The sequence below is a fragment of the Crocuta crocuta genome, unplaced genomic scaffold (genome assembly GCF_008692635.1).
Source record: "Crocuta crocuta isolate KB4526 unplaced genomic scaffold, BGI_CrCroc_1.0 scaffold274, whole genome shotgun sequence".
Classification (NCBI taxonomy): domain Eukaryota; kingdom Metazoa; phylum Chordata; class Mammalia; order Carnivora; family Hyaenidae; genus Crocuta; species Crocuta crocuta.
The window spans coordinates 2707648-2732813 of NW_027530222.1; the positions used below are offsets into that span (position 1 = coordinate 2707648).

The 25166-nt window shown below is 40.4% G+C and overlaps 1 protein-coding gene across 6 annotated transcripts in view; it reads right to left on the reverse strand.

Moving 5' to 3' along the window:
* Positions 1–24779, reverse strand: part of AKNAD1 (AKNA domain containing 1) — a 42667-nt gene extending 17888 nt beyond the window's left edge. For 3 of the 6 annotated variants that reach the window (XM_077765562.1, XM_077765561.1, XM_077765557.1), the window contains exons 1-7: positions 24656–24779; positions 19648–20742; positions 17545–17584; positions 16787–16935; positions 16627–16689; positions 11553–11683; positions 3496–3655 (exon numbers count right to left, since the gene is read on the reverse strand). In XM_077765562.1, coding sequence (XP_077621688.1) covers positions 3496–3655; positions 11553–11683; positions 16627–16689; positions 16787–16935; positions 17545–17584; positions 19648–20634 — 1530 coding nt within the window. In that variant the 5' untranslated portion in view covers positions 20635–20742; positions 24656–24779. Of the gene's footprint in view, positions 1–3495; positions 3656–11552; positions 11684–16626; positions 16690–16786; positions 16936–17544; positions 17585–19647; positions 20743–24629 lie in introns of all 6 variants that reach the window. The other 3 variants (XM_077765560.1, XM_077765558.1, XM_077765563.1) reach the window with 3 other exon arrangements.
* Positions 24780–25166: the final 387 nt, after the last annotated feature.

Consider the following 25166-nt stretch of genomic DNA (forward strand, 5'->3'; position numbering starts at 1 on the left):
AAATTCGGGGCACCTGGGTGGCTTAGTCGGTTAAGCGTCCGACTTTCGCTTAGGTCATGATCTCGTGGTTTGTGAGTTCGAGCCCTGTGTCGGGCTCTGTGCTGACTGCACTCAGAGCCTGGAGCCTGTTTCAGAGTCTGTCACTCCCTCTCTCTCTGACCCTCCCCTGCTCACGCTGTCTCTCTCTCTCTCTCTCCTAGAAATAAATAAAACATTAAAAAAAATTAAAAAAAAAAGAAATGTAAAATTGCCGGCTCACCCCAGTGAATCAAGCCTGCATCCAGTAAGATTTGCAGATGATTCCTGGGTGCACTGTAGTTGGAGAAGACCTGATCTAGAACAGGTGCCTCAGGCTGGTGTTTCCTGAGTGCTGAGAGGGAAACATTAGCAATACCAGCAGCTGTCTCCAGCACTAACACTCCAGGTGTTAGTATAAGAGCCAGGTGATCTCAACAATGCCAATTTCAGAGCCACATTCAGTAACACTGGTTATGGTCAGAGATCTAACAATGAACTGAACTAAGCAGGACTGGGCTGCTGGACATGACCCTGGAATCAGAGGACAACCTTATGGTCATTTGATCTAGTTACTCTGTGTTATTGTTGTTGTTTGGGTTTTAGTTTTTTTTTTTTTTAAGGCAGTTTGAATTTAGAATCAGTTCTTGAGCTACCTGGGAGTCTCACTTTGGGAGATTATTTGGCTAAGAATTGGCATTCCTGGGACGATGGGAAGGAGCAACCTAAGGTAGGGTGTGATGGGGCATCATGTGGCCACTCTCTCTCTTTCCTCTGGGAACTTGTTTGAGAAGGAAAGGGCCTGTCACTGTGTTCTCTGAGGGAGCTGGGGTGAGGGGCCTGCGGGGCCGAGGACTCAGGGCTGTGGGGCTAGCCCACCAAGCCCCTCGGAGGAGGGTCCTCCTGCCAGGGGGCCCTTGTCCCCTCACACGCACATGGGCTCCAAAGGACGGCCCCAGTGTTCCTTGGGAATCCACGGAGCCACACAGAGGGACTGCCTTTAGGGTTGCAGTCTCATGGGAAAGGGCTCCAGTCAGCTGAGCACCCCCACCCCACCCTCAGGCACCATCACATCCTGCCTGGGGTCCTTGTCCCCGGACCCCTCACCTCCCTGCCACCTTCTCATCCCTCCCTCCCGAACAACTCAGTTCAAATCTTACCCTCCCTGACCATGTCTCCAGAGTAACTTTGCCTTCCCATAGTGAGTGACTTTGGTCACATGCCATTACCTAATATTCACAAGAGCTAACACCCAGGTAGTATGCTTCCTATGAGCCAGGCTCTGTTTCAAGTCCTTTACCTATATGAACACGACACCATAACAACATCATAACAATTTCTAATGAGCTGCCAGGTGATATTAAGGCTCTTGTTCTGGGGACCACACTTGAGATTATTTCATCATAAATTAATTGGAAGTGCTGGTGGATTAAAACTCTGTGGGTCTAAAACGATAATGACAGGGTGCCTGGGTGGCTCAGTCGGTTAAGCATCCAACTTCGGCTCAGGTCATGATCTCACGGTTCATGGGTTTGAGCCCCACATCGGGCTCTGTGCTAACAGCTAGCTTGGAGCCTGGAGCCTGTTTCAGATTCTGGGTCTCCTTTTCTCTCTAACCCTCCCCTGCTCACGCTGTCTCTTTATCTCTCTCAGAAATAAATAAAACATTAAAAAAATTTTAAATGATAATGACAAAATTATAGTGAGAAAGAAACAGTAATAATTCTGTTGGTTCAGAGATTTACACTTTGCAAAGACTTTTTGCAGAAGAGGACTTGGAAGCTTAGGCAGATATTATTATCTTTATTTTACAGAGGAGGGAACTGAGGCACAGAGAGTTTACAAAACTTTCCCAAGGTCACAAAGCTGATGAGTGACTGAGCCAGTTCTCAGACCCAGGCAGTTCGGCTTCAGAGTCGGAGTAATGTATAATGTTAAGTGCATTGCACTTGTAACATTCTGTAACCACATGTTAACTTTATTTGTTCATTGTTATGTGTCCCTCACAGAAATATACGTATCTTGAGGGCAAGTTATTAGTCTGCTTTTTTTTTTAATGTTTACTTTTGAGAGAGAGTGAGAGACAGAGTGTAAGCAGGGGCAGAGAGAGAGGGAGACACAGAATCTGAAGCAGGGTCCAGGCTCCATGCTGTCAGCACAGAGCCCAAACTCACAAACTGTGAGATCATGACCTGAGCCGAAGTTGGATGCTTAACCAACTGAGCCACACAGGTGCCCCTGGTTTGTTTATGTTCTACCCCAATATCAAAAGTACCTAGCATGTAGCAATAAATATTTGTTGAAGAAATGAATAATCCTGGCAGTAGACTCTCTTCGGGGCTATTTATCACAAAGTTAGAGAGTTCTCATTATTTCATAGCAAGTGCTGTAAACTTGGGACCAGATAAAGAAGAGCAAAACCAGACCTGAGAGAGCTGCTGGGCGGAAGGCTAGGCTGACTCCCTGGCCTCCCTTGTACCACCTGGAAGCTAATGCAGGTTCAGAACTGGAGGCATAAAGTGCTGTGAACTTTGGAGACAGTTGCGAGGTGTTGGAACTGTTAAATCCTCGAGGGCTCGGAGGTTACTATACTGAGCATTCACACTAACCAGGCGTTTAGTCAGATGTTTGGGATATAAAGATACGTACAAAGGCACAGAGACCAATGAGACACAGTCCTGTGAGGACACAGAGGTCTGAGCAAAGAATTCTGCCCGGGGTGGGGAGGCATTGTGTTGAGGTTATCCAAATGGATGAACTTTTTGCTGGGCAGGTTAAGTGTTTTAAAGGGTCAAAGGCATGTCCCTGGTAAGGCTAGTATTTATATAATCTTCAGCATCTTGTTCTTAACTCTGACAAATCCTATTCGGATTTTGAATATCAGCCACAGGCAAATACTGTCTGAAACAAAAGAGTCAATTTAAGGCAATTATCCAGATGATTCAGTTTCTCAGAATTTTAATTTAGTCTGAATGTTCTGATAGTTGAGGCCACAAAAACAAAAAGCGCAGAAAGACTGTGTGGTGATTGATTTGAATTCCTATTCTTGCATGTGTAGACAATCCAAAAGAATTGGACTTGAAAGAAGGAAAATGCCACTCGAAGTGGACCAATGGAAAATAGTTCTTCCCACTGAGTGTGTTATTCTTTATGTAGAAGACGGAATATAAAACTATTAAGAAGAAAAATTATTTCTTCCAGGCATGATCCACAAAAATGTTGCTATTCATCCAGAAGAAATAGCTTTTCAGTGGTTCATCAGTTTAAACTGCATTATTACATCTTAAACTATTAAGATATTTCAAAAACCAACACTTAAAATAGCTTCTAATTTTTAAAAGCTGGTTCCATGAGACTTTGGAAAGTTAAATTTTCATGAGATATTAAAATAGAATTCATGAGTTCATGAATTAGGATTCTATAAATGCATAAAAAACATTTTTCCTGGCATGAAATTAGGCTGTAGGTTGCTGTTATTACCTCATTTGAGGGTGGAGAGGATGTGGATGCCAAGTCATCTGGGATAATTGGAGGAGAACTCCCGGAAAGAGAGACGGCTGATGTATATTTGCCCTTATTAATTTTCTCTTTGACATCTTCAAGTAGCATCTCCAACTTGAAAATTTCACCTTCTACTTCTCTAATAAACATAAACAAGCATCTTATTGGATATGCAGTCAACATTCTAATTAGCAACAACAGTTCTTGAATATAGCATTGATCTGTATGATTAATGTGGTTTGGCTTCAGACGGGAAGGGTAATGGACACCCGCCCTGACATGCATCCTGTTTAGAGTTTCATTCCAAAGGTCTGGGCTCTAATCCTCATTTTGTTATTCATTAGCTGTGTATCCTTGAGAAAATCACTTAATCTTCCTGTGCCTCCAATGTCTCAACTATAACATAGGATAATAACAATACTCTGCTTATCGGACCTAATTATTTTGGGATCCCTTACAGTTCTTTTTATTTAATTTATTTAACATTTGAGAGATAGAGAGAGACAGAGTGCAAGTGGAGGAAGGGCAGAGAGAGGGAGATGCAGAATTCAAGGCAGGCTCTAGGCTTCGAACTGTCAGCACAGAGCCCAACACAGGGCTCGAACGCATGAACTAAGAAATCATGACCTGAGCTAAAGTCGGACACTTAACCAATGGAGCCACCCAGGTGCGCCAGATCCCTTACAGTTTTAACAGCTATGATTCTGTGGAAGTAATGATTTATATCAATTGAAAAGAGGAAGGACATGAACTATCTGAATAATTTGATTAACAAGCTTGGTCTATATGCATATGTACGTATATATGTACACACATATATACATATATATACGTATATAAATATAAATATAATAAATATATATTTATTAACAAATATAAACAAATAAATATAAATATTTTACCCAGGAAGAATCCACTTTCTTCAAGTTCATTACATTTATAAAAATTTACCTTATATTAATGCACAAAGAAGAATCTCAACAAATTCCAAAACCTTAAAAATTATATCAATGCTCTCTCACTAAGATCAGGAAAAAGGTGTCTACAGCCAATACCACCCTGAACACACCTGATCTCGTCTGATCTCGGAAGCTAAGCAGGGTTGGGCCTGGTTAGTACTTGAATGGGGGGAAAAAGGCAAGAAAGTCCCTTCTCACCACTCCTTTTCAACATTGCACTGGAAGTCCTACTTAATGCAGTAAGACAAGAAAAGAAAAGGTATACAGATTGGAAAGGAAGAAATAAAAGTGTCTTTATTCACAGATGACATGATTGTGTAGAAGATCCAAGAGAATCAACAGAAAAACTGAAACTAATAAGCAGTTGCAGAGAAGTTATAGGATACAAGGTTAATATACAAAACTGAATCACTTTGCTATATACTATCAATGAACAAGTAGAATTTGAAATTAAAGACAGTACTATTTACATTAAGACCTAAAAAATGAAATACTTAGGTATAAATCTAACCTATATGTACAAGATCTATATAACGAAAACTATAAAATTCTGATGAATAAAATCATTTATTGAGTTAATAAATGGAGAGATATTCCATGGTTATGAATAAGAAAACTGAATATAGTCATGATGTCCATTGTTCCCAACTCAATCTATAGATTCAATGCAACTCCTGTCAAAATCCCAGCAAGTTCTTTTGAGGATATTGACAAAATGATTCTAAAGTTTATATGAAGAGCCAGACTCAAAATAACCAACATAATATTGACAAACAATAACAAAGTTGGAGGACTGACACCACCCAACTTCAGGCCTTACTATAAAGCTACAGCAATCAAAGCAGTGTGGAATTGGTGAAAGGCTATACAAATAGATGAGTGGAACATAATAGAGAACCCCAAAATAGACCTACATAAGTATAGACACCTGATGTTGGACAAAAGAGAAAAGGCGATACAATGGAGCAAAGAAAGATAGTCTTTTCAACAAATGCTGCTGGAACAATTGGACATTCACATGGAAAAAAAAATTTCATTACATTGTATAGATAAACCACGTCTTCTTGATCCATTCATCAGTTCAGGGACATTTAGGCTCTTTCCACGATTTGGCTATTGTTGAAAGTGCTGCTATGAACATTGGGGTCCATGTGCTCCTATGCATCAGCACTCCTGTATCCCTTGGGTAAATTCCTAGCAGTGCTATTGCTGGGTCATAGGGGAGTTCTATTGTTAATTTTTTGAGGAACCTCCACACTGTTTTCCAGAGGGGCTGCAACAGTTTCATCCCCACCAGCAGTGTAGGAGGGTGCCCGTTTCTCCACATCCTTGCCAGCATCTATAGTCTCCTGATTGGTTCATTTTAGCCACTCTGACTGGCATGATGTGGGTATCTCAGTGTGGTTTTGATTTGTATTTATTTCCCTGATGATGAGGGACGCTGAGCATCGTTTCATGTGTCTGTTGGCCATCTGGATGCCCTCTTTGGAGAAGTGTCTGTTCATGTCTTCTGCCCATTTCTTCACTGGATTATTTGTTTTTCAGAGGTGGAGTTTGGTGAGTTCCTTATAGATTTTGGATAGTAGCCCTTTATCCTATATGTCATTTGCAACTCTTTTCCCATTCCATCGGTTGCCTATTAGTTTTATTGGTTGTTTCCTTTGCCGTGCAGAAGCTTTTTATCTTGATGAGGCCCCAGTAGTTCATTTTTGCTCTTGATTCCTTCCTTTGGGGTTGTGTCAAGTAAGAAATTGCTGCAGTTGAGGTCAAGGAGGTTGTTTCCTGCTTTCTCCTCTAGGGTTTTGATAGTTTCCTATCTCACATCGGGTCCTTTATCCATTTTGAGTTTATTTTTGTGTATGGTGTGAGAAAGTGATTTAGTTTCATTCTTCTGCATGTTGCTGTCCAGTTCTCCCAACACCATCTGTTAAAGAGGCTGTCTTTTTTCCATTAGATACGCTTTCCTGCTTTGTCAAAGATTAATTGGCCATGCATTTGTGGGTCCAATTCTGAGTTCTCTATTCTATTCCACTGGTCTATATGTCTGTTTTTTGTGCCAGATATGCACATTTAAACAACAAGATACCACTATACATTATTAGAATGATCAGAATATGGAATGCTAACAACACCAAAAACTGGCAAGGATGTGGAGCAATAGGAACTCTCATTGACTGCTGGTGGGAATGCAAAATGGTATAGCCACTTTGGAAGACAGTTTGACAGTTTCTTTCAAAATTAATATATTCTCACCATACAATCCAATACACTCAGTATTTACCCAAAGGAGCTGAAAACTTATGTCAGCACAAAAACGTGAATACAGATGTTTATGGCGACTCTATTCATACTTGTCAGAACTTAGTAGCAACCAAGATGTCCTAAAAAAAAAAAAAAAAAAACAAAACAAAAAAACCAAGATGTCCTTCAGGAAGTGAATGGATAAATAAACTATGGTACATCTAGACAATGGAATACTATTCATCACTAAAAAAATGAGTTATTAAGTCGTGAAAAGACATGTAGGAACCTTAAAAGGCAAATATAGCAATAATAAAAAGATCAGTGATTGCCAAGGGTTGGGTGGGGGCAGAGGGATGAATAGGTGGAGAATAGATGATTTGGGGGGCAGTGAAAATTCTGTCTGATGCTATAAAGATGGATTCAAGTCATTATACATTTGTCCCAAACCATAGAATTTACAGCACCAACAGTAAACCATTAATGCAAGCACTGGGGTTTGGACAGTTATGATCTATCTGTGTAGGTTCATCAGTTGTAACAAATGTACCACTCTGGTGTGTGTGTGGGGGTGTTAGTGGGGGAGGCTGTGCATGTGTATAGGCAGAGGTATATGGAAAATCTCTGTATCTTCCTCTCAATTTTCCTCTGAAGCTAAAAATGCTCTTAAAGTCTTGAAAAATTAAAGTCTTAAAAATTTGATCACTGGAAATTAATAATAAAAATATGGCAACAATAAGAACAACAAACAACTGATTGGAAATTTTAACACTCATCCTATTATCTCTTATCTCCCTTAAGATATTATTAACCCTATTATCTCTTGGGTTAATAGGAAATAAAAATAGAGATTAAGGATACTCTATAAGTGGATAATAAATAAGAAAACCAATGTAATGTAGCTAGTGCAGTACTCTGAGGAAAATTTATAGCCTTAAAATGCATTTACAAGGGAGAAAAGTTCAAAATCAATAAACTAAGTATACAAAACAGGAAGATAGGATAAAGAACTACAAAATAAACCCCCCAAAGGAGAAATAAATATAAATTTAAAAGAATTTTATTAACAAAATAAAACATTGTCTTTGAAAATATCTATAAAAGAAACCGCTGGAAAGTCTGACTGAAAAGCATAAGTAACATTAAGAATGAGAAAGGAAAGATACCAGAAGAAAAAATTTTTAAATCAAATGGGATTGAGCAACTTTATACCAATACGGTTTAGAATCTAGATGAAATAGACAAGTCTCTGTGAAAACATAAATTATTAAAATCTACTCAAAAAGATGAAGAGAGTCTGGAAAAAACTAATAACCAGAGAAAAATAGAAAAGGTAATCAAAAACTACCTTCCCCAAAGCCATCAAATCCAAGTGGGATTCTGGGTGAGTTCTAGTAAGACTTTAACTCTTTGAAACATAAAAATAAAAGGGAAAATTTTCCAAATCATTCTATAATTAAACATTAGGACATTTATTATTATATTAATAGAGTTAGGAAATAAACAAAATAGATTTCTAAATCCCATTTGAGTAAACATTAAAACATAAAAAAAAAACAACAAATCTAATTCTAGTAAATCAAGAATAGAAGAAAACTTTCTTGATAAAGATTATCTACTTGAAATTACAGCAAGCATCATACTTGAAAAAAGTCCCATTACTGTTTGGAATATGAAAAGAATGATTGCTTTTGCCAGTATTATTTAACATTGTTTTGAAAGCCTAGCAAATAAAATAAATAGATAAAAAATATAATATATAAGAATTAGGGAAGAAAAGATAAAGTATAAATATTTAGGGGGAAAACAGGAGTTGGGGGGACCTATCATTATTTTCAAATGCTATGATTTTGTCATACCAAAAGATTAAGAGAATCAACAGCTAATTAAAAAACACTAAGAACAGAAATGCATAAGATAGCCCAGCACAGGATAACTATATTACTTTTCTTTATTTCCTGTATATCAATTACAGAAAATAACTATTAATAATGCTGAGAAAACCTACAAAATATTTAGGAATAAATCTAACAAAACATGCATGAAATCTACATGAAAAAAACATGCTCCTGGATGGGACTACCTGTTGTAAACATTTAACTCTAATCTGTAAATTCCACACATTTCTGAACAAAATTCAAGTAGAATGTCATTAAGGAAGTTGCGTGAGCTGATTATACAGTTTATGAGTAAGATGAATGTGCAAGAACAGCTAAAGAAAATTTAAAGAAGAAATATATCAAAATATACACTAGACTATAGTAATTTATTTATTTATTTAATGTTTATTTTTGAGAGAGGGAGAGACAGAGCATGAGTGGGGGAGGGGCAGAGAGAGCAGGAGAACAGAATCTGAAGCAGAATCCAGGCTATGAGCTGTCAGCACAGAGCCAAATGCGGGGCTTGAACTCATGAACCACGAGATCATGACCTGAGCCAAAGTGGGACATTTAACCAACTGAGCCACCCAGGCACCACTAGACTATAGTGATTTAAAACTGTGTAGTTAATGTAGAAATAGAAGTATAGATCAATGGGATGGAATGGAACCAGTCCTGTCTACATGGGGAGGGTTTTTTATCTCATAGCAGTGCTCTTTTCATCCAGCGGGAAAGGCTGCTGTACTCAGAAAGTGGTGGGACGAAAATCTAAGCATGGAAAACGGTACTGATAATCAAGGAAAATATGTTCTAATCTAGCAGGCAGATGAGAATTAGGCAGGGGACGAGGAGAGGCTGAAAATTTGAAGGAATGTCTGAAATGGTGGAGATAGACCTGAAGGTAGAGGAAAGAAATGAGCTCAAGGACCATGGCCAGATGGGTTGGAGGTGAGTGAAAGAAGATAGAGGTGGTGAAAACATGCAGGTCTGGAGATGGAGAGAAGTCATTTTTTGAGGGAATCTGTGATCTCTTCTGTAAAGCAGAAGACAAGACCGTATGTTGATAATATCAGAGAGAGGGATTGGTGGAGGCAGAACCCCATTTCTTAACTCCTTGACTTCTAGAGTCAGTGTGTGAAACGACTATGAGATCACGTTCTGACAAATAAGATGAATGAAATCAAACAACTATTTTTGTATATTACGTCTTAAAGGCAGTAAGAAGGTGTTTTTTTTTTTTTTTTTAAGTTTATTTAGATTGAAAGAGAGAGCGTGTGTGCAGGAGGGTCAGAAAGAGCGGGAGAGGGAGAGAATCCCAAGCAGCCTCCACACTGTCAGCATGGAGCTCAAACTCACAAACCTCGAGATCATGACCTGAGCCAAAATCAAGAGTCAGATGCTTAACCGACTGAGCCACCCAGGCACCGCAATAAGAAGGTTTTAATGAGAGCACCCTGTGGACTTACCCAAGTAATTAGTCAATGAATTTGCAGAATCCATTCCCTTACAAAAGCCATCTCCAATGGCCTTTAGGTTCAACACTTAGAAAGCTTTGGACAATTGTATGGAGTTCCTTTCATTGCCACATTATGTCCATGTGAAAACAAGAGGACCAGTGTCAAGCTGAGCAGCATTGCTTGCTCTGAGGTGGTTTGAACTGAGTTTTGGGAGAGACTGGGTCCTTCCCTGGCCCCAGTGTTGAAAACTTTTCCTGTATACGGGACATAATTACAGTTGAAACTATTTTGACTTATACTGGGGCCAGCACACTGTGGGTGTAACTAGGATATAAATAAAGCATTGCATAATTTTGGTCTTACTGTGCACAGAGGCCCAACTTTAAAATGACTGCCCAGACAAGTGGGATTCCTCAGAAAATAAATATCCTTACTCTATTAGTTTTTAAGTAAATAGTGAAAGTATGTAGAGATCTTTCTTTTCCCAGAAAACAAAGTAAGCTTTTGGGAAAGAAAATCAATATTAAAACCTCATCCTTGCTGTCTAATTACTCAGTATTGAAATAACAGTAGACAGAGATTTCATTCATTTTGAAAAGGTAAAATTGTACTTTGGAAAAAATACCTCAGGACACCCGTGCTGAAATATAAATCATTAAAGTAATCTGGCATCAAGAATGATTCCGTGTTAAAATGCTATGAATAGAAAGAACTGAATTTACAGAGATTAGGCCTCCTAAATGGATTCTTTTAATTCATACCAGGATATTAAATGGAAACAATCCTAGCCTTGAGTCCTGGAATACATCTTAAAATTGTTTGGATTGGAGAGAGAGGAGCACAGGGCCATAAAAATGGCCACTTGGAAACTTCTGTGAGTTTGCATCCAAGTTTCTAATGTGAATTAACTCAGAAGTCATTTTGACTTTAAGCTTTAACATTTTTCCCTAAATGTATCAGGATTCATGGGTCCTTTACCCACCCCCACATTAACCAACCTAGCAATGACCCCCTCAGACCCAACTGCCCCTTTGGAATTGTCCATGGATAGGAAAGAAAAGGGGGGGGAAGGGATGGACAGGAGAACCAGGCAGGGGAAACAGAAGAAAAAGTGGGGTGAAGGACAGGACATGAGGAGCTTGGAGAGAAAGCCCTCTGGGGTTAGCGTGTGAGCCTTTCCAGGGTTTTCTTATGCTGTTCTGGGTCTCAGAATCAGTTATGACACACAACAGAGTGCAAGATTGTAGTTCAAAATCTCTCCTCTGGGGGACAATTGTTCATCTGGATGACTCTATCTGGGTCAGTGCCCAGGACAGGACTTTATACATAGCGGGAATTCCATACTGCCTAGCTCATGCGCTAACACTTGTTCATTGGTGGCACCATTTTTGCTGACCCTAGAGCAGGGGCTGGGCAAGCATTAAGCCAGCAGCTACATCAGAATCCCACCTGAAGGAGGTTGCCTCTGACCCCTCCACCTCACACAGTTTAAGCCTGACCTTTCTGGATCAAAGTCACCGACAGCTGGGGGTTCATGCCTGTGAACTTGCTTCAAAGTTAGATGCATCTCCTTGTTGTCCCAAAACTCCTGCTCCAGTAGTTCAAGATGTCCCTGCAGTTTCTCCAGGACCTGTAGCAGTAAAGTCACCAGAATCATGCACGTGTGTTTGTTTACCCCCCAAATATAAGGAGGGTGTACTCTATGGTAGTTTCAAAATGAAGCCACCATCCTTCTCCCAGCAATTGCTTTGTTTCAGAGTCTGACATCTAAAACAGAGACAACCCGAGAGCCATCTCCACAGTCACAACGCCCTCCTAGCATACAGCTTTTTCAGTACGGTGACTTCTGATTTCTCCCCCAGAGCCCACTCAGAGACCTCTGAACTCCATAACAGGACATCAGTAGTCCTGTGCTTTTGCAGAATGGTTTTTAGCTTACAGAGCTCTTTCCCGAGCATTATCTTACTTAATCCACATGTCAATGTTGTAAATGTTGCAAAGTAGATTTTATTATCTCAGTTGTATATGGGAGGAAATTAGAGCTCTAGGAGGTATGTCTGAAGCCACATAGACCTTAAAAGGGACTGAAGTTAGAGGATCTGAGTTTGAGTCTATGGCATTGGGAGGGATGGAACATCAGGAAGTTTAGCCAGAGCTTCAAATGGGTCTTCTAGACGTCAACACATGCAGCCTTGTGTGGATTAATACTTACTTACATGGTGCAGATTAAGGTCTGGTCTTGATGTATAGAGGCTTCAGCTCTGCAGCCCCAATAGCTAAATATTCCCTGAGCAGTGCTTATGCATGGCCCTGGGCCAAATGTGTGAGAGATACAAAAGTTACATCAGTCTCAGGGATTTTATTCCAGTTGGGAAAAGAGACTGGATTCAAGGACTTTGCCATGGCTTGGTGGAAGAAGTGAGACCTACAACAGGCTTAAAAGATGCTCAGGAAGGCCTGACCCAGGCAGTGTCCGTGAACATGGAGAGGATAGGAGAGTTGGAGGGACACTGTATAAAGCACAATGAAGTTACAGGATCAGACACCCCAGGGTTCAAGTTCAGACTCTTTCACCTAATAATTATTATGGTTTTAGTCAACTTGAACTCTAAACTTTACTTTTCTGATCTGAGGCAACAATAGCCCTCACCTTATACTGTGAAAATTAAGTGAGTTAATGCTTAGTGTCAGGATCATCATCAACATCATCATCATCATTATTAAATCTGATTATTATTCCAAGTTTGGAAACATATTGGCCATATGGCATAAAAAATGGCAAGTTGGTAGATGTCTTCCCTGTTCCCTCCCCCTGCCCAGATTCGTACTTCATCTTTCTCTGTGCCCCAGCCAGGAAGCTGACCTTCAGTGGACTGCACCAACAGGCTTCCCTGCCCTGGCTTTGGTTTCAGCCAATGGAAGGCAACAGCGGAAGAGACGAAATTAAGAAGGATAAGGTAGGGGTCCTTATTTCCCTGATGTCCTCCTGCCTGTATCACCGTGGGTTGGCTGTGTCTCTTTACCAAAAGCAGAGCTTGTCAGCTACTTATACCACTACAGCTACTCTCCCTAGGCTCCAATATCTGCTCTTCCTCCTTCCTTCCTCCCCCACTCTTCCTTCTATGAGATGTTTTCTGTCCCTTATTGGTTTCCCTTATCCTTGCCCATGCTGTTGTAAAATGATGCCTTATTAAACTCCCCTCATTTGCTCCGTTAGAATAAATGTCTAGTTCCTGCCAGGACCCTGTCTGGTACTGCTGTAAATTTCATAGACAATGCTCAGGTTTCTAGCTTGGGAGGCAGAAAGAAGGTGAACCCCTGACTAAACTGAGGAATTTGGAAAGGCTAACAGGTTTGAACAGAGCTGTCAATGTTGGACGCGTAGAATTTTCAGCAAGAGTGGGAGAGCCAAGTAAAGATACACACAAACATTTGGAGCTGTAGATGAGAAGTTAGGACCAGGAATTTAGGAATTGGTAGCATGCAGATAGTGAAAACGTAAGAAGGAATTAGGTGTTCAAAGGAAAGAGAAAAGAGAGATAGCCAATCACAAATTATAATTTAAGATCTTGGGATTTAAATTATATTACATTTAAGAAGAAGATAGGGCACGGTTTTCTAGCCATAGATGTACCTCGTGTAATTCTCATTACAACTCTAGGATGGGAAGTGCCTAAGATCGTACAGCCAGTATATAGTAGACTATCCCAACATCCAAATGCTTTCCACTCTGTTGTGTTGCTCATGCTGAGAAGGTTAGTTTTAGCCCTCTCTGGCCTTCTTCCAATGCTGAAACAAATGAGCCTGGAACTCTCAGGCCAAGGCTGACACTATCAGGAGTCACCTTGACTCTCCTCTCATCCCAACCTGAATCCGCACATATCTTCTAGCATCAAGGGGAAACATCCTGGATCAAGGCCTCAGAAAGCTAGTGCCTTGAACCCATTCCCTCTACTTTGCTCAGCCCTTTAAAAATCTATGTTCTCCCAGTTCCTGAAAACCAGGCTTTTTTGATATCTCCTTTATCATTCACTGCTTCACTCCTGCAATCTGGTTTCTACAGATTCACCACTTCGTTAAAACTGGGCTTGCCAAGGTCCCACATGATCTCTTGGTTGCCAAATCCAATGCACTTCTTGATTTTTTTCCCATTATTCGAACGTTTGTTGTTGTGGCCCACACTCTCTTCTTTTCTTTTGGCTTTACAGCTCTGCCCCTTGCAGGTCTGCCTTGAGCTTTCAGGTCACTCCTTGTCAGTCTCCTTTGAGGAAAACTCTTTTACCTGCCCCTGTTTGCTGATTCTTTCCTTGGACTTCTTTACTGCTTACTCTGCAGGTTTGCCTGGTCAATCTCATATACTTCATAGCTTCAACCCACAACGATATCCAGATTTACATTTCTGGCCCAAGCAACTCCTCTGAGGTCCAAATCCATTGCTCTAATTGCCTACTGGATCTTTCCAATTGGATGTCCTACAGGGACCTCAGAATGAACTTGGCACCTTGCCTCCTGCCTGCCTCCCACACCCATTAGGAACTGGATCTTCCTTTTCGAGTCCTGGCCTTGGTTGCCCATGCTAGAAATCTGACACTCATCCAAGCCTCCTCCCTTCCTTTCATTACCCTTTTCAATGTGCAACCACTTTGTTAAACTCTTAGATTTGTCCCCTCTCCATCCTCATTGCTACTTTTGGTTCAGGCCCTCTTAACTTGTTACCTAGAGTATGGCTTCCTAGCCAGGCTCTGTCCCTACAGTCTTACCCCCATGGTGCTCACCATTTCTTGGCTTTCAGTACTCCAGTGTTGCCCCCTCACTCAACCTCAGGGTGAAATCCAACTTTTTTTAACAGATTCTTTTTTTTTAATAATTTATTTATTTTTGAGACAGAGAGATACAGAGTATGAGTGGGGAGGGGTAGAGAGAGAGGGAGATACAGAATCTAAAGCAGGCTCCAGGCTCTGAGCCAGCTGTCAGCAGAGAGCCCAAGGCGGGGCTTGAACCCACGAACCGTGAGATCATGACCTGAGATGAAGTTGGACGCTTTAACCGACTGAGCCACCCAGGTGCCCCTAACTTTCTTAGCGTGGTTTAAAGGTCTTTCATGAGTAGTCCTTGTCTCATCTCTTCCTCTTCACCACATGAACCCTGAGCTCCATCTGGCTAATTATACTACCACATGATTCCTCATCCCATCAGGGCTTTCTGTCCCCTGTGCCATCATGACTGCTGATTCCTTTTCTTGGAACACCCTTTTGCCACTACCCTGTCAATCTCATACATATTCATCCTACAATGCCAAACTCAGAGGTCAGTCACTTCCAGGGAGCCTTGCAAAGTGCCCTCTAACTGGCAAGAGTAAGCCTCTCTAAGCTGCCGTTAGCATAATTTCTTGAGCTTCATGTTGCTTGTCTCTTTTACCCTCTGTGGTTCCTAGGAGACTATAAGCCACTTGAAAAAGAAATTGTTTCTTGATCTCCAAATCCCTAGTCCCTGGAACAGAGTCTTGGACATAGGAAGTACCTGATAAGTATTTGTTGAACAAATGAATGTATGAATGAATGAGTCATTTAATTAATATGATAAATGAATGAGAGTGATGAACTGTGTCTCTTAACATTTGAGTCCTCCTTTCCTTTGTCTATGCTGTCTGTTGTCTACCACACAGTCTGCCCTGGCTTTGTTAGTGGTCCTTCACAACAGGGCTTCTGACCACTTGCCTTGTTGCTGACCCAGTGGCCTGAATGACATCTTTGACTTTGCACATTTCTGGCTCGAGCAATCTCAGCTTTTTGCCCCATTGCCATGCTCCACCCCCACTTGCCACACCCTGGCACTGATGAACAAGGCTGTATGGTTACAATATAAATTAGTGATTTCATTAAATGCAACAACAAGCAAGGATGTGAAAATCACAGATTTTGACTGAAAAGTATAGCTTTAAGATCAGGTTTAAGTTTTCAAAGTTATATATGTCGATATGTTGTCAGATATTGGCAAATTTTACAATCTGTATCCCCCAGGACCCATCAACTCTGGATGGACTTGCCCTTTATAACAGCTGACATGTTATTCTCTTAAGCCTACCACGGTCTCAGATTTATTGTAGGGTGGCTGCTGAGAAATAATAGCCATAAGTAATAGATTCCTCTGAGAATGAGAGAGAGATAAATACATACAGAAATAGAGCTCTAAGCTCTTTTAGCTCTTGTAACACAAACCCCTGAGCCTCAAATAATCAATGTGATCCTGAGCCTCAGCGTGTTGGGAGGCTGGGTAGAGGGAAAAGGGAAATAGTATAAATTAAACATTAACAAAATTTTGTACTAGTAACCAAATATATCAAGCTTGAAATAGATAATTAAAGATCTTAATCATTAATAATTAAGGGCATAATATATGTAAAACACAAGGCTAGGCCTTGGAGGTCACTGCCCTTAATCTTCAGCAAAACATTTCTACCAGAACATTTCTAATTCCCCTAATGTAGAGAAAACATGGTGCTATAAATTCATTCATATTCAGGCACATCAAATTCCCTAACAAAGCTGTTTAAAACTGGATAAAATTTATTACCAGCTTCTTGTCTTGCAAATGATAAGGAGAGTCATGTGCTATACTTTTGGAAAATTCTTGTACCTGTGGTGAAAAAAATGCAATATTTCATTAATGACATGATGTCTTATGTCTGAATTTGGCCACTTCTATTGGTCATAGTAAGCTTTAAAAATATTACTTTAGTCTTCAGTTGGTCAGTCTGTTCTTTTAACTTCTGGCACATCTGTTTCCCTTCAGTTATCTTTTGAAATATGTAAGAAGAACTTGGGCAAGGGTCTTTCTGAGAGGTTGATGACACCTTAAAGAAACTTGCCTCAGATTCTATTCCTGTATAAGAGAGAATAAGTTTTGGCTTCTATTCATCTCAACTTCACTACAGATTTATGAAGTACTAAAAACAGAAGTCTGTGGCAACCATCACCATTTGCTATTAAAATAAAAGGTTTTCTTTTTTTTTTTAATTTTTATTTATTTCTGAGAGAGAGAGAGCATGAGCAGAGAAGGGTCAGAGAGAGAAGGAGACACAGAATCCGAAACAGGCTCCAGGCTCTGAGCTGGCTGTCAGCACAGAGCCCGACGCAGGGCTCAAACCCACAAACTGCGAGATCATGACCTGAGCCGAAGTCAGACGCTTAACCCACTGAGCCACCCAGGTGCCCCAAAACAAAAAGTTTTCTAAATGTATATCTAAATCGGTTTAAAAATGCTAGTGGAGCAGCTGGGTGGCTCAGTCAGTTAAGTGTCTGACTTCAGTTAAGTGGCTGGCTTCTTGCGGTTCATGTGTTTGAGCCCTGCATTGGGCTTGCTACTGTCAGCCTGTCAGCATAGAGCCTGCTTCTGATTTTCTGTTCCCATCTCTCTGCCCAACCCCCTGAATTTGCATTCTCCCAAAAATAAACAAATATTAAAAATAAAATAAAATAAAAATGCTAGTACCTGTGAGATGTTCTTGATGAATATGCATTGTGGGCTCCATCTGCACAATTAAAGGAGAAGAAAACATTATTGTTGACACAGATTAATGATGCCATTATTCAAAATGATCCAAAATGTTATGGTCATCATGGAGGCAGCCCAGAGTTGTGTCAAGAGCTGGGTCCCCAATGCCAAGGCTGAATTCCACTCTGACACTTACCTCCCAGGTGACCCAAGGCAATGACTCCATCACTGTAAACCTCAAATTCCTCAGCAATAAAATAAGGGTAGAAACAGAACCTACCTCCTAGGGTTAAGATAAGGATTAAATGTTAGGTATGACCATATCTGTTACTACTACCATGTTTGCTACTATTATGGGGAATACTGAAACATTTCTCCTAAAACTGGGCCATAAGCTTCATGAGGGCTGGGGACATTGTTGGCCTTGTTGCTAGCTCTGTCGCTGGTACTCTCACTAACACTGTGCACACAGTAGCCACATTCTAGAGAATAATATAAAATAGTAGTATGCATTAAGTTTCAAAATGCGTGTCACGGTAGTGATTGTTTATTCACCATGAGCTAACAGGACAGGAGCTTAAATTCCAGAGTGAGTCACCTTGAGGCTCTTCCCATTGTTCTTAACACACAAAGCTCAGAAACATGCCAGTACCAGAGAGCTAAATGGTCACACTAGACTTTAGTTATTATGATGGACAGAGAACTGATAAAGTCCAGTTCTCCAACCTCAACTGGCAGGACTAGAGGAAATAAGACACCTGACTTTAGACTCGCACTGACAGAGAGAGGTTAGCCTAATATCCACTCTGTTCCTACTAACCTCAGGGCACTGAGGACTATGCACACCCAGGGGTATTTTCCTGCAAACAGAAAGAGGACCCCTGAGACTTGCCAATGTCAGACATCGAGAAGCATTCCAGTCAAGGCCAGGTGGGCTGCTGGCTTCAGGTATGGGGTGGAGGTGAGGGAAGGGTTCTGTTTAAGCTCCCCAGATCATTCAGTTGATAGAGAAGGGAGTTGAAGCATGAACGAGTAGAAATGGAAACAGGTAGAGAGTGTTCAGTCCAGAGTGCCCTTCAAACAAAGCTTAAGGGAAAGATCATACCATCCTGGCAAAGTGCCAGAGAACTGAAATGTTTACTTTGATCATTAATGTGAATTTACCTAACCACCAAACCTCAAATAATCAATGAGGTCCCAAGCCTCAACATGTTGGGAGATGGATGGGGGGATGGGGAGATGAGGAAAGGGGAAATAGTATAAACATTAACAAAATTTGGTCTTCAGGGGTGCCTGCCTGCCTCCATCAGTAGAACATGTGCCTCTTGATCTTGGGGTTGTGAGTTTGAGTCCCATGCTGGGTGTAGAGATTACTTAAAAAGAATCCCAACATAAGCATTTAAAAAATGGTACTAGTTACCAATATAGCAAGCTTGGATTATGTTATTAAAGATCTTAATTTGATTCAATTTAGTGTTAATAACTAAGGGTGTAATATATGGAAGACACAAGGCCAAGCCCCTAGGGGAATTAGACAATGGAAAGATGAAGGCGACGTTACTGCTCTCCAGAGTACTCAAATCTAGTGGAAGAAACAGATATTTCCAATTTATTATGATCCAAAGAAGGGTGAGATAAATGCTCTCAGAGAAAACTAAACAAAAGAAGATGCGAAGGCCTGACCGGGAGTTGGAGTGAGGGTTTGAAAAGCCCTGTGGCCAACTCGGAATTGAAAGAGGCCATGAACATGAGCAGATCTTTGATAAGCAGAGGTGCAATGTTCCATGGAGGACAGGAGCTCAGTGGGTGCTTGGCCAGAGAGGTTGGGAACCAGCCAGGTCATTGAATTTGACTCCTGGGGGATGGGAGCTAAGTTTATAAGGGTAGGATGAAGGAAAAAAAATGGGGACATTAAAATTCCAGGTCAAAGAATTTGGAGTTTATATTATTATGTATTGTTTGTCCAGCCCCTGCTTCTTCTTAGGAAGACACCCGCTGAGCTTCTGAGGGGTCAAGACTAGAAGTCAGTTCCATGCACCTTGCAAAGGCCCACTGATATGGATGGGAAGTATGCACTTCCTGGAGACTACTTTTACTTACCTCTATCTGTTGTGAATTATCGGTAGTTTTCCTTTTCTGCTTTTGTTTTTCAATACAATTTGACCTAGACAAGCTTTCTAAAATATCTTGCACAATAACTGACTCATCTCTCAATTTAGGAGAAAGGCTGGCTTGTTTCTCTATAAGTGGTTCATTAACTATGTTAATTTTAGGGATTTTCACTTTGGCAGCAACCTTAAAGAAATCAGAGAACTGGTAATGAACCTGACCATGGCCATATTTGAACACACTGCCTGAAATTACTTTTTCAGTCTGCTGTTTCTGGGGTGGCTGCCCTTGGAAACTTTTTGGTTTATCACATGGACTCTTGATTTTAGTTAGAAAATTTGAAGTTTCTTGATAGCTGCTTTCTCCAGCAACCACTGGCTCTTCTAAATCAGAGGTGTTTTCTTCTCTCATAGTTCGAGAACAACAGTGCTTATTGCTGTTTTCACCATCACTTTTGGGGCTGAGAGGGCCTGTGAGTTCTGGGTTTTTTTCTTTTGGGCAAGAATTCTTAGTATAGCGCAAAATAATATTTTTAATAACGGCTTCATCAGAACGGTCAGCATTAGAAATCTTGGGGAAAGCTGCACAATTAATGCCTTGACCTTTTAAGAATTTCTCTCTGGAAAGATGATGGAGTAAAATATTAGAAAGGTTTGACTTTGAAGGGTCCCTTTCATTAGCTGGAATATCAAGATTTATGGTGGACTGTTTCTCTTTATCATAGTTTTTGTTGATACCAATTTTGGTCATTTCATCTGAAGTCTTGGCCATGTCTGCATTTCTGCAAGTCTCTTTATATGGAGCCTTTTCTTGAGGCTCACCTACTGTTGACATAATGTTATATGAGACATCAAGGATGTCATTTTTCGAGGTAAATTTGTAATCATTGTGTATCTTAATTTGGGAGACATTTCTACCAAAAGGCAAACGTTCCTGTTGCTTAGAAGTTCTGTCTTCTGAGAAACTGGCTTCCTCCATGTATGTGCAGCTTGACCTCCTTTGTCCTTTGCTGCCTCTTCTTGATGTTCTCAAGTATAACTGCAGATCTTTTGGTTCTCATTGGTTGTCTTCATTGTGTGTCCTAGTCTGTGCAAAACAAGAAGAATATCATTGTTAAATATATTGGAATAATGTATGACACTATGCTTATATTGCTGTCTATGCCAGAACAAAATGGATGCTTCTCATTTAGGGAAATTTGGTTATAAACATGAAGAAAGTATGCTCAGCCAAGGGGCATATAAGCAAGGAATTAAAAAATAAAATTGAGAGGAGGTCTTACATGTTTTATTCATTAAATTTTGAGGTAGAATTTGATCTCTAGTTAATGACCACATATTTATCAAACTCTCTTAGGAGATGTTATTTGGAACTTACTCTCCCAAAATAGCAACTTGGAGTGAAAGTGAAAGATTGTTATTTTAAAGTGGCAGGGCTAGGGATGCCTGGGAGGCTCAGTCAGTTAACTGGCCAACTTCAGCTCAGGTCGTGATCTCATGATCATGGATTTGTGAATTCGAGCCCCATAGCCGGCTCTGTGCTGACAGCTCAGAGCCTGGAGACTGCTTCAGATTCTGTGTTTCCCTCTCTCTCTGCCCTCCCCTGCTCGCTCCCGCTCTCTCTCTCTCACTCTCTTTCTCTCTCTCAAAAATAAATAAACATTAAAAAAATTAAAGTGGCAGGGCTGTAATTTGTCCATGTGTCACGCTGTGTGGCACCAAAAGCTGGCTCAGCTCAAACATAACCACCATCCTTCTCTGTTCTGGTGCTTTTTCATCTGTCCCTCCAGACATTCTGGTCCCCTTCTCCTGGTTTTCTCTTATGTGTTACAGAAAGGCAGAGGAGAAGAACAGAAATACAACCAAGGAACAAAAAGGCCTTTCGAGTACATGGAGGCCAGTCTGCCACCAAGCATCCCTCTTCTGACTAAAACCAGTCAGAGCCCAGTCAGAGACTGCTCTGAGCAGTCCCCGACAGGTTGCCACAGCCTGGTGGTAACTGGGTGTGTTAGGGATACTCTTGAAAGTGGTTAGAACAAAACCATCTGTTATTTGGTATCAGTCTTTCTTTCTTTTATGTAAAATTGAAAACATCCATTTACTTCTTTATTTTTATTTTTTAAATATAATTTATTGCCAAGCTGGCTAACATACAGTGTATACAGTGTGCTCTTGGTTTCGGGATAGATTCCTGTGACTCATCGCTTACATTCAACACCCAGTGCTCATCCCAACAAGTGCCCTGCTCAATGCCCATCTTCCCATTTACCCCTTCCCCCCCTTCCTCCTCCCCATTAACCCTCAGTTTGTTCTCTGTATTTAAGAATCTCTTATGGTTTGCCTTCCTCCCTCCCTGTTTGTAAACAAAACAAAACAGAACGCAAAAAAAGCCCACGTCCATTTAGAGATCTCTTCTCGATTTGCGAACTCGTTGAACAACTCCTTAGACAGTAAGATTTCCTCTAGGTTGAGGTGGAGTAACTGAGGCTCTGACTCAACCAGGAGGCCTGCAGCCACCAGCTGCCTCCCTTGCCCATATAATGACAGGGTTGGATGAGTGGATCTCAGCGGTTCTCTCCCCCTCTAAATTTTTCTGAGTCTGTGAACTTGCGGTTTATTAGATAACCTGAAAATCTAAAAGAATATGTTTGACCAAAAAAGAGAGAGAGGGCTAAATTCTCCAAGAAAAAAAGGAGTACAAAGTAAATGTGGTAAAGAAATCTACAGAACGTTGTTCAAAAATCTTAATTTATAGATATATGCCAATGTTAGAGAACGCAAATCAAAAAGATATTTTGTTTAAAGTGAGGGGAGAGAGGGGAAAGAGAGAGGGAGGGAAAAAGGGAGGGGGAGAGGGAGGGAAGGAGGGAGGGAGAAGAGAAGAAGAAGAGGAAGAGGAAGAGGGGGAGGAGGGAAGAGGGAGGGGAGGAGGAGGATGGGAGAAAGAGAAGAGAATCACTGCAGAACTACTTTGAATTATTTAGTTCCTAATATTTACCGTAAAGTGAGGTATATCTTCATGAACAGAATTACAGATTACTCCAACCCAAATTGAAGAACAAGGGAAAATGCTTCCCAAAGAAAGTCAAGAGCACAGTGAGAAAACAAGAGTTAAGAGACCTGAATGTGAGCTCCAGCTTCTCTACTCATTAACTATATGCCATCGGGCAAGTTACTTAATTTTTCTGAGTCTTAGTTTCCTCTTCTGAAAAATAGGAATAATAATACCTAGTTTACAGGACTGCTAAGAGAACATGAGATAACGCATGTAAAGCTCTTGGCATAGTGTTTGGCACAGAGTGAGCATTTAGTAATTGGTAGTTGAAAAATGAAAAACAAGGAGCTCCTGGGTGGTTCAGTCAGTTAAACATCTGACTCTTGATCTCAGCTCAGGTCTTGATCTCAGGGTCAGGAGTTCAAGCCCCATGCTGGGCTTCACAGTGCTCATGAAGCCTACTTTAAAGAAAAAAAAAAAAGAAGGAAAGAAACAAAAAACAAAAAACAAAAACAATCTCAGTGTTTGGAATTCTGAAGAATGCCCAGATACAGAAGGTTAGGTACTCTGTTTGTGGGAATATTTAAATAATAAAGGAAGTAACAGCATGTATGAGACATGATTTCTATAAGAGCTTTAAAACTATTTTAAAAATCTACCCATAAATGAATGTATTGTTCGACATTGAAAACTATCACTAAATAAATTTAAATAGAATGTGTCTAAGACATCCAAATGGTCAACAGATACCTGAAAAGATGCTCAACACATCACTCATCATCAGGGAAATGCAAATCAAAACCACAATGAGCTATCGCCTCACACCTGTTATAATAGCTATCATCAAGAAGACAAGAGATAACAAATTTTGGATGCAGAGACAAGAGAACCTTGTTACACTGTTGGTGGGAATGTAAATTGGTTCAGCCATTCTGGAAAATATGGAGTGTCTTCAAAAAATTCAAAGTATATCTACCATATGATCCAGCAATCCTACTTCTGGGTACGTACCTAAAGAAAATGAAAACAGGATATCAAAGAGATATAGGCCCTTCCATGTTTATTGCCGCATTATTCACAAAAGCCAAGGTTTGAAACAACCTAAGTGCCCATCAATGGATGGGTAGATGAAGAAGATAAGAAAGAAGGACATCCTTCCATTTGCAACAACATGAATAGACCTTGAGCACATTATGCTAAGTGAAATAAGTCAATCAAAAAGACAAGTATTGAATAATACCACTTGTATGTGGAATCTAAAAGAGCCAAACTTGTAAAAACAGAAAGTAAAATGGTGGTTACCAGGGGATAGGACAGATGTTTTCTGGTATAAACTTGCAATGAGTGGCAAATAGGCCCTATAGCTCTAATGCACAGCATGGTGAATAGAGACAACAATATAGTATTGTAATCATAAAACTTGCTAAGAGACTAGAACTTAATTATTCTAACCACTAGAAAGAAATGATAATCATGTAATGTGATAGAGATGCTAATTATCAAAACAATGGCAGTCATATATATAAATGTATCAAACTTAATGTGTACACTTTAAAATTACACAATATGAAAAGTCAAATATACTTCAATAAAAAGTCTGATTTCTGAGGGTAAAAAGAGTATCTTTAAATACCTACAGAGAAAAGAAAGATGAATTCTAGTTTTGCAAGACCTATAGTGACCCAGGCTATAGCCCAAACTCCTCCTTGTGCCTTCTTTGTATCTTGAGATGCCCCTTGCTGCCCTCCAAGCCTTTCTTGCTAAGGAAGTAAAGAGCCTTCCCACTTAAACTGATGAAATCTAAGTTTTGCTAAGAAAAATAGAAAGAGACCACCAAGATAAGCCAGAAGTTTAAAGAACTTTCTAATTAGACATGGGAAAACAGCTTCTGTTTCTATTATTGTTATTGTTGTGTGTGTGTGTGTGTGTGTGTGTACAAAATATCAAAAGGATTTTTTCTATTAAAGGACAATCTATACCCTTGGCATTATAATGAGCCCCTTACAGGTAACCGGAAGGAACTGGAACATCTTCTTATGTCAAAACCCAGCTTGGTCTTGGAATCCGAAGGCACGTCCAAAGAGATTCCAGTCAGAACCCAACAGAATCTTTCTATGGACCCAATCTGACTGACTGAGTTCAGGTGAACACATTTGGGGCCAGGACTGCTTATGTAGCTGTACTGACCATTATGTGCTCAGCAATAGCTCACAAATCACCATGAGCATGAACACTTTGAGCACACAAGGCTAGCACATCCCAGGGACCCAGCCCTGTGAAAACACTTTAGTCTGGGCCCTGAGCAGGAATGAACAAGGTGCTCACCATGCTGACATCTATTCTCTGTGTAGTTTACTTTTTTTACAATGTCTGAATTTGGTATTGAAGTGCTGACTTACACTCAGTACTTTGACTAGTTTAAGAGAAAAAGGTAACCATGGCTGGGATGACTAGGAATCTGATGGAATCAACTAAGAATGTCTATACAACGGGTGCACGTAGGTGGCTCAGTCAGT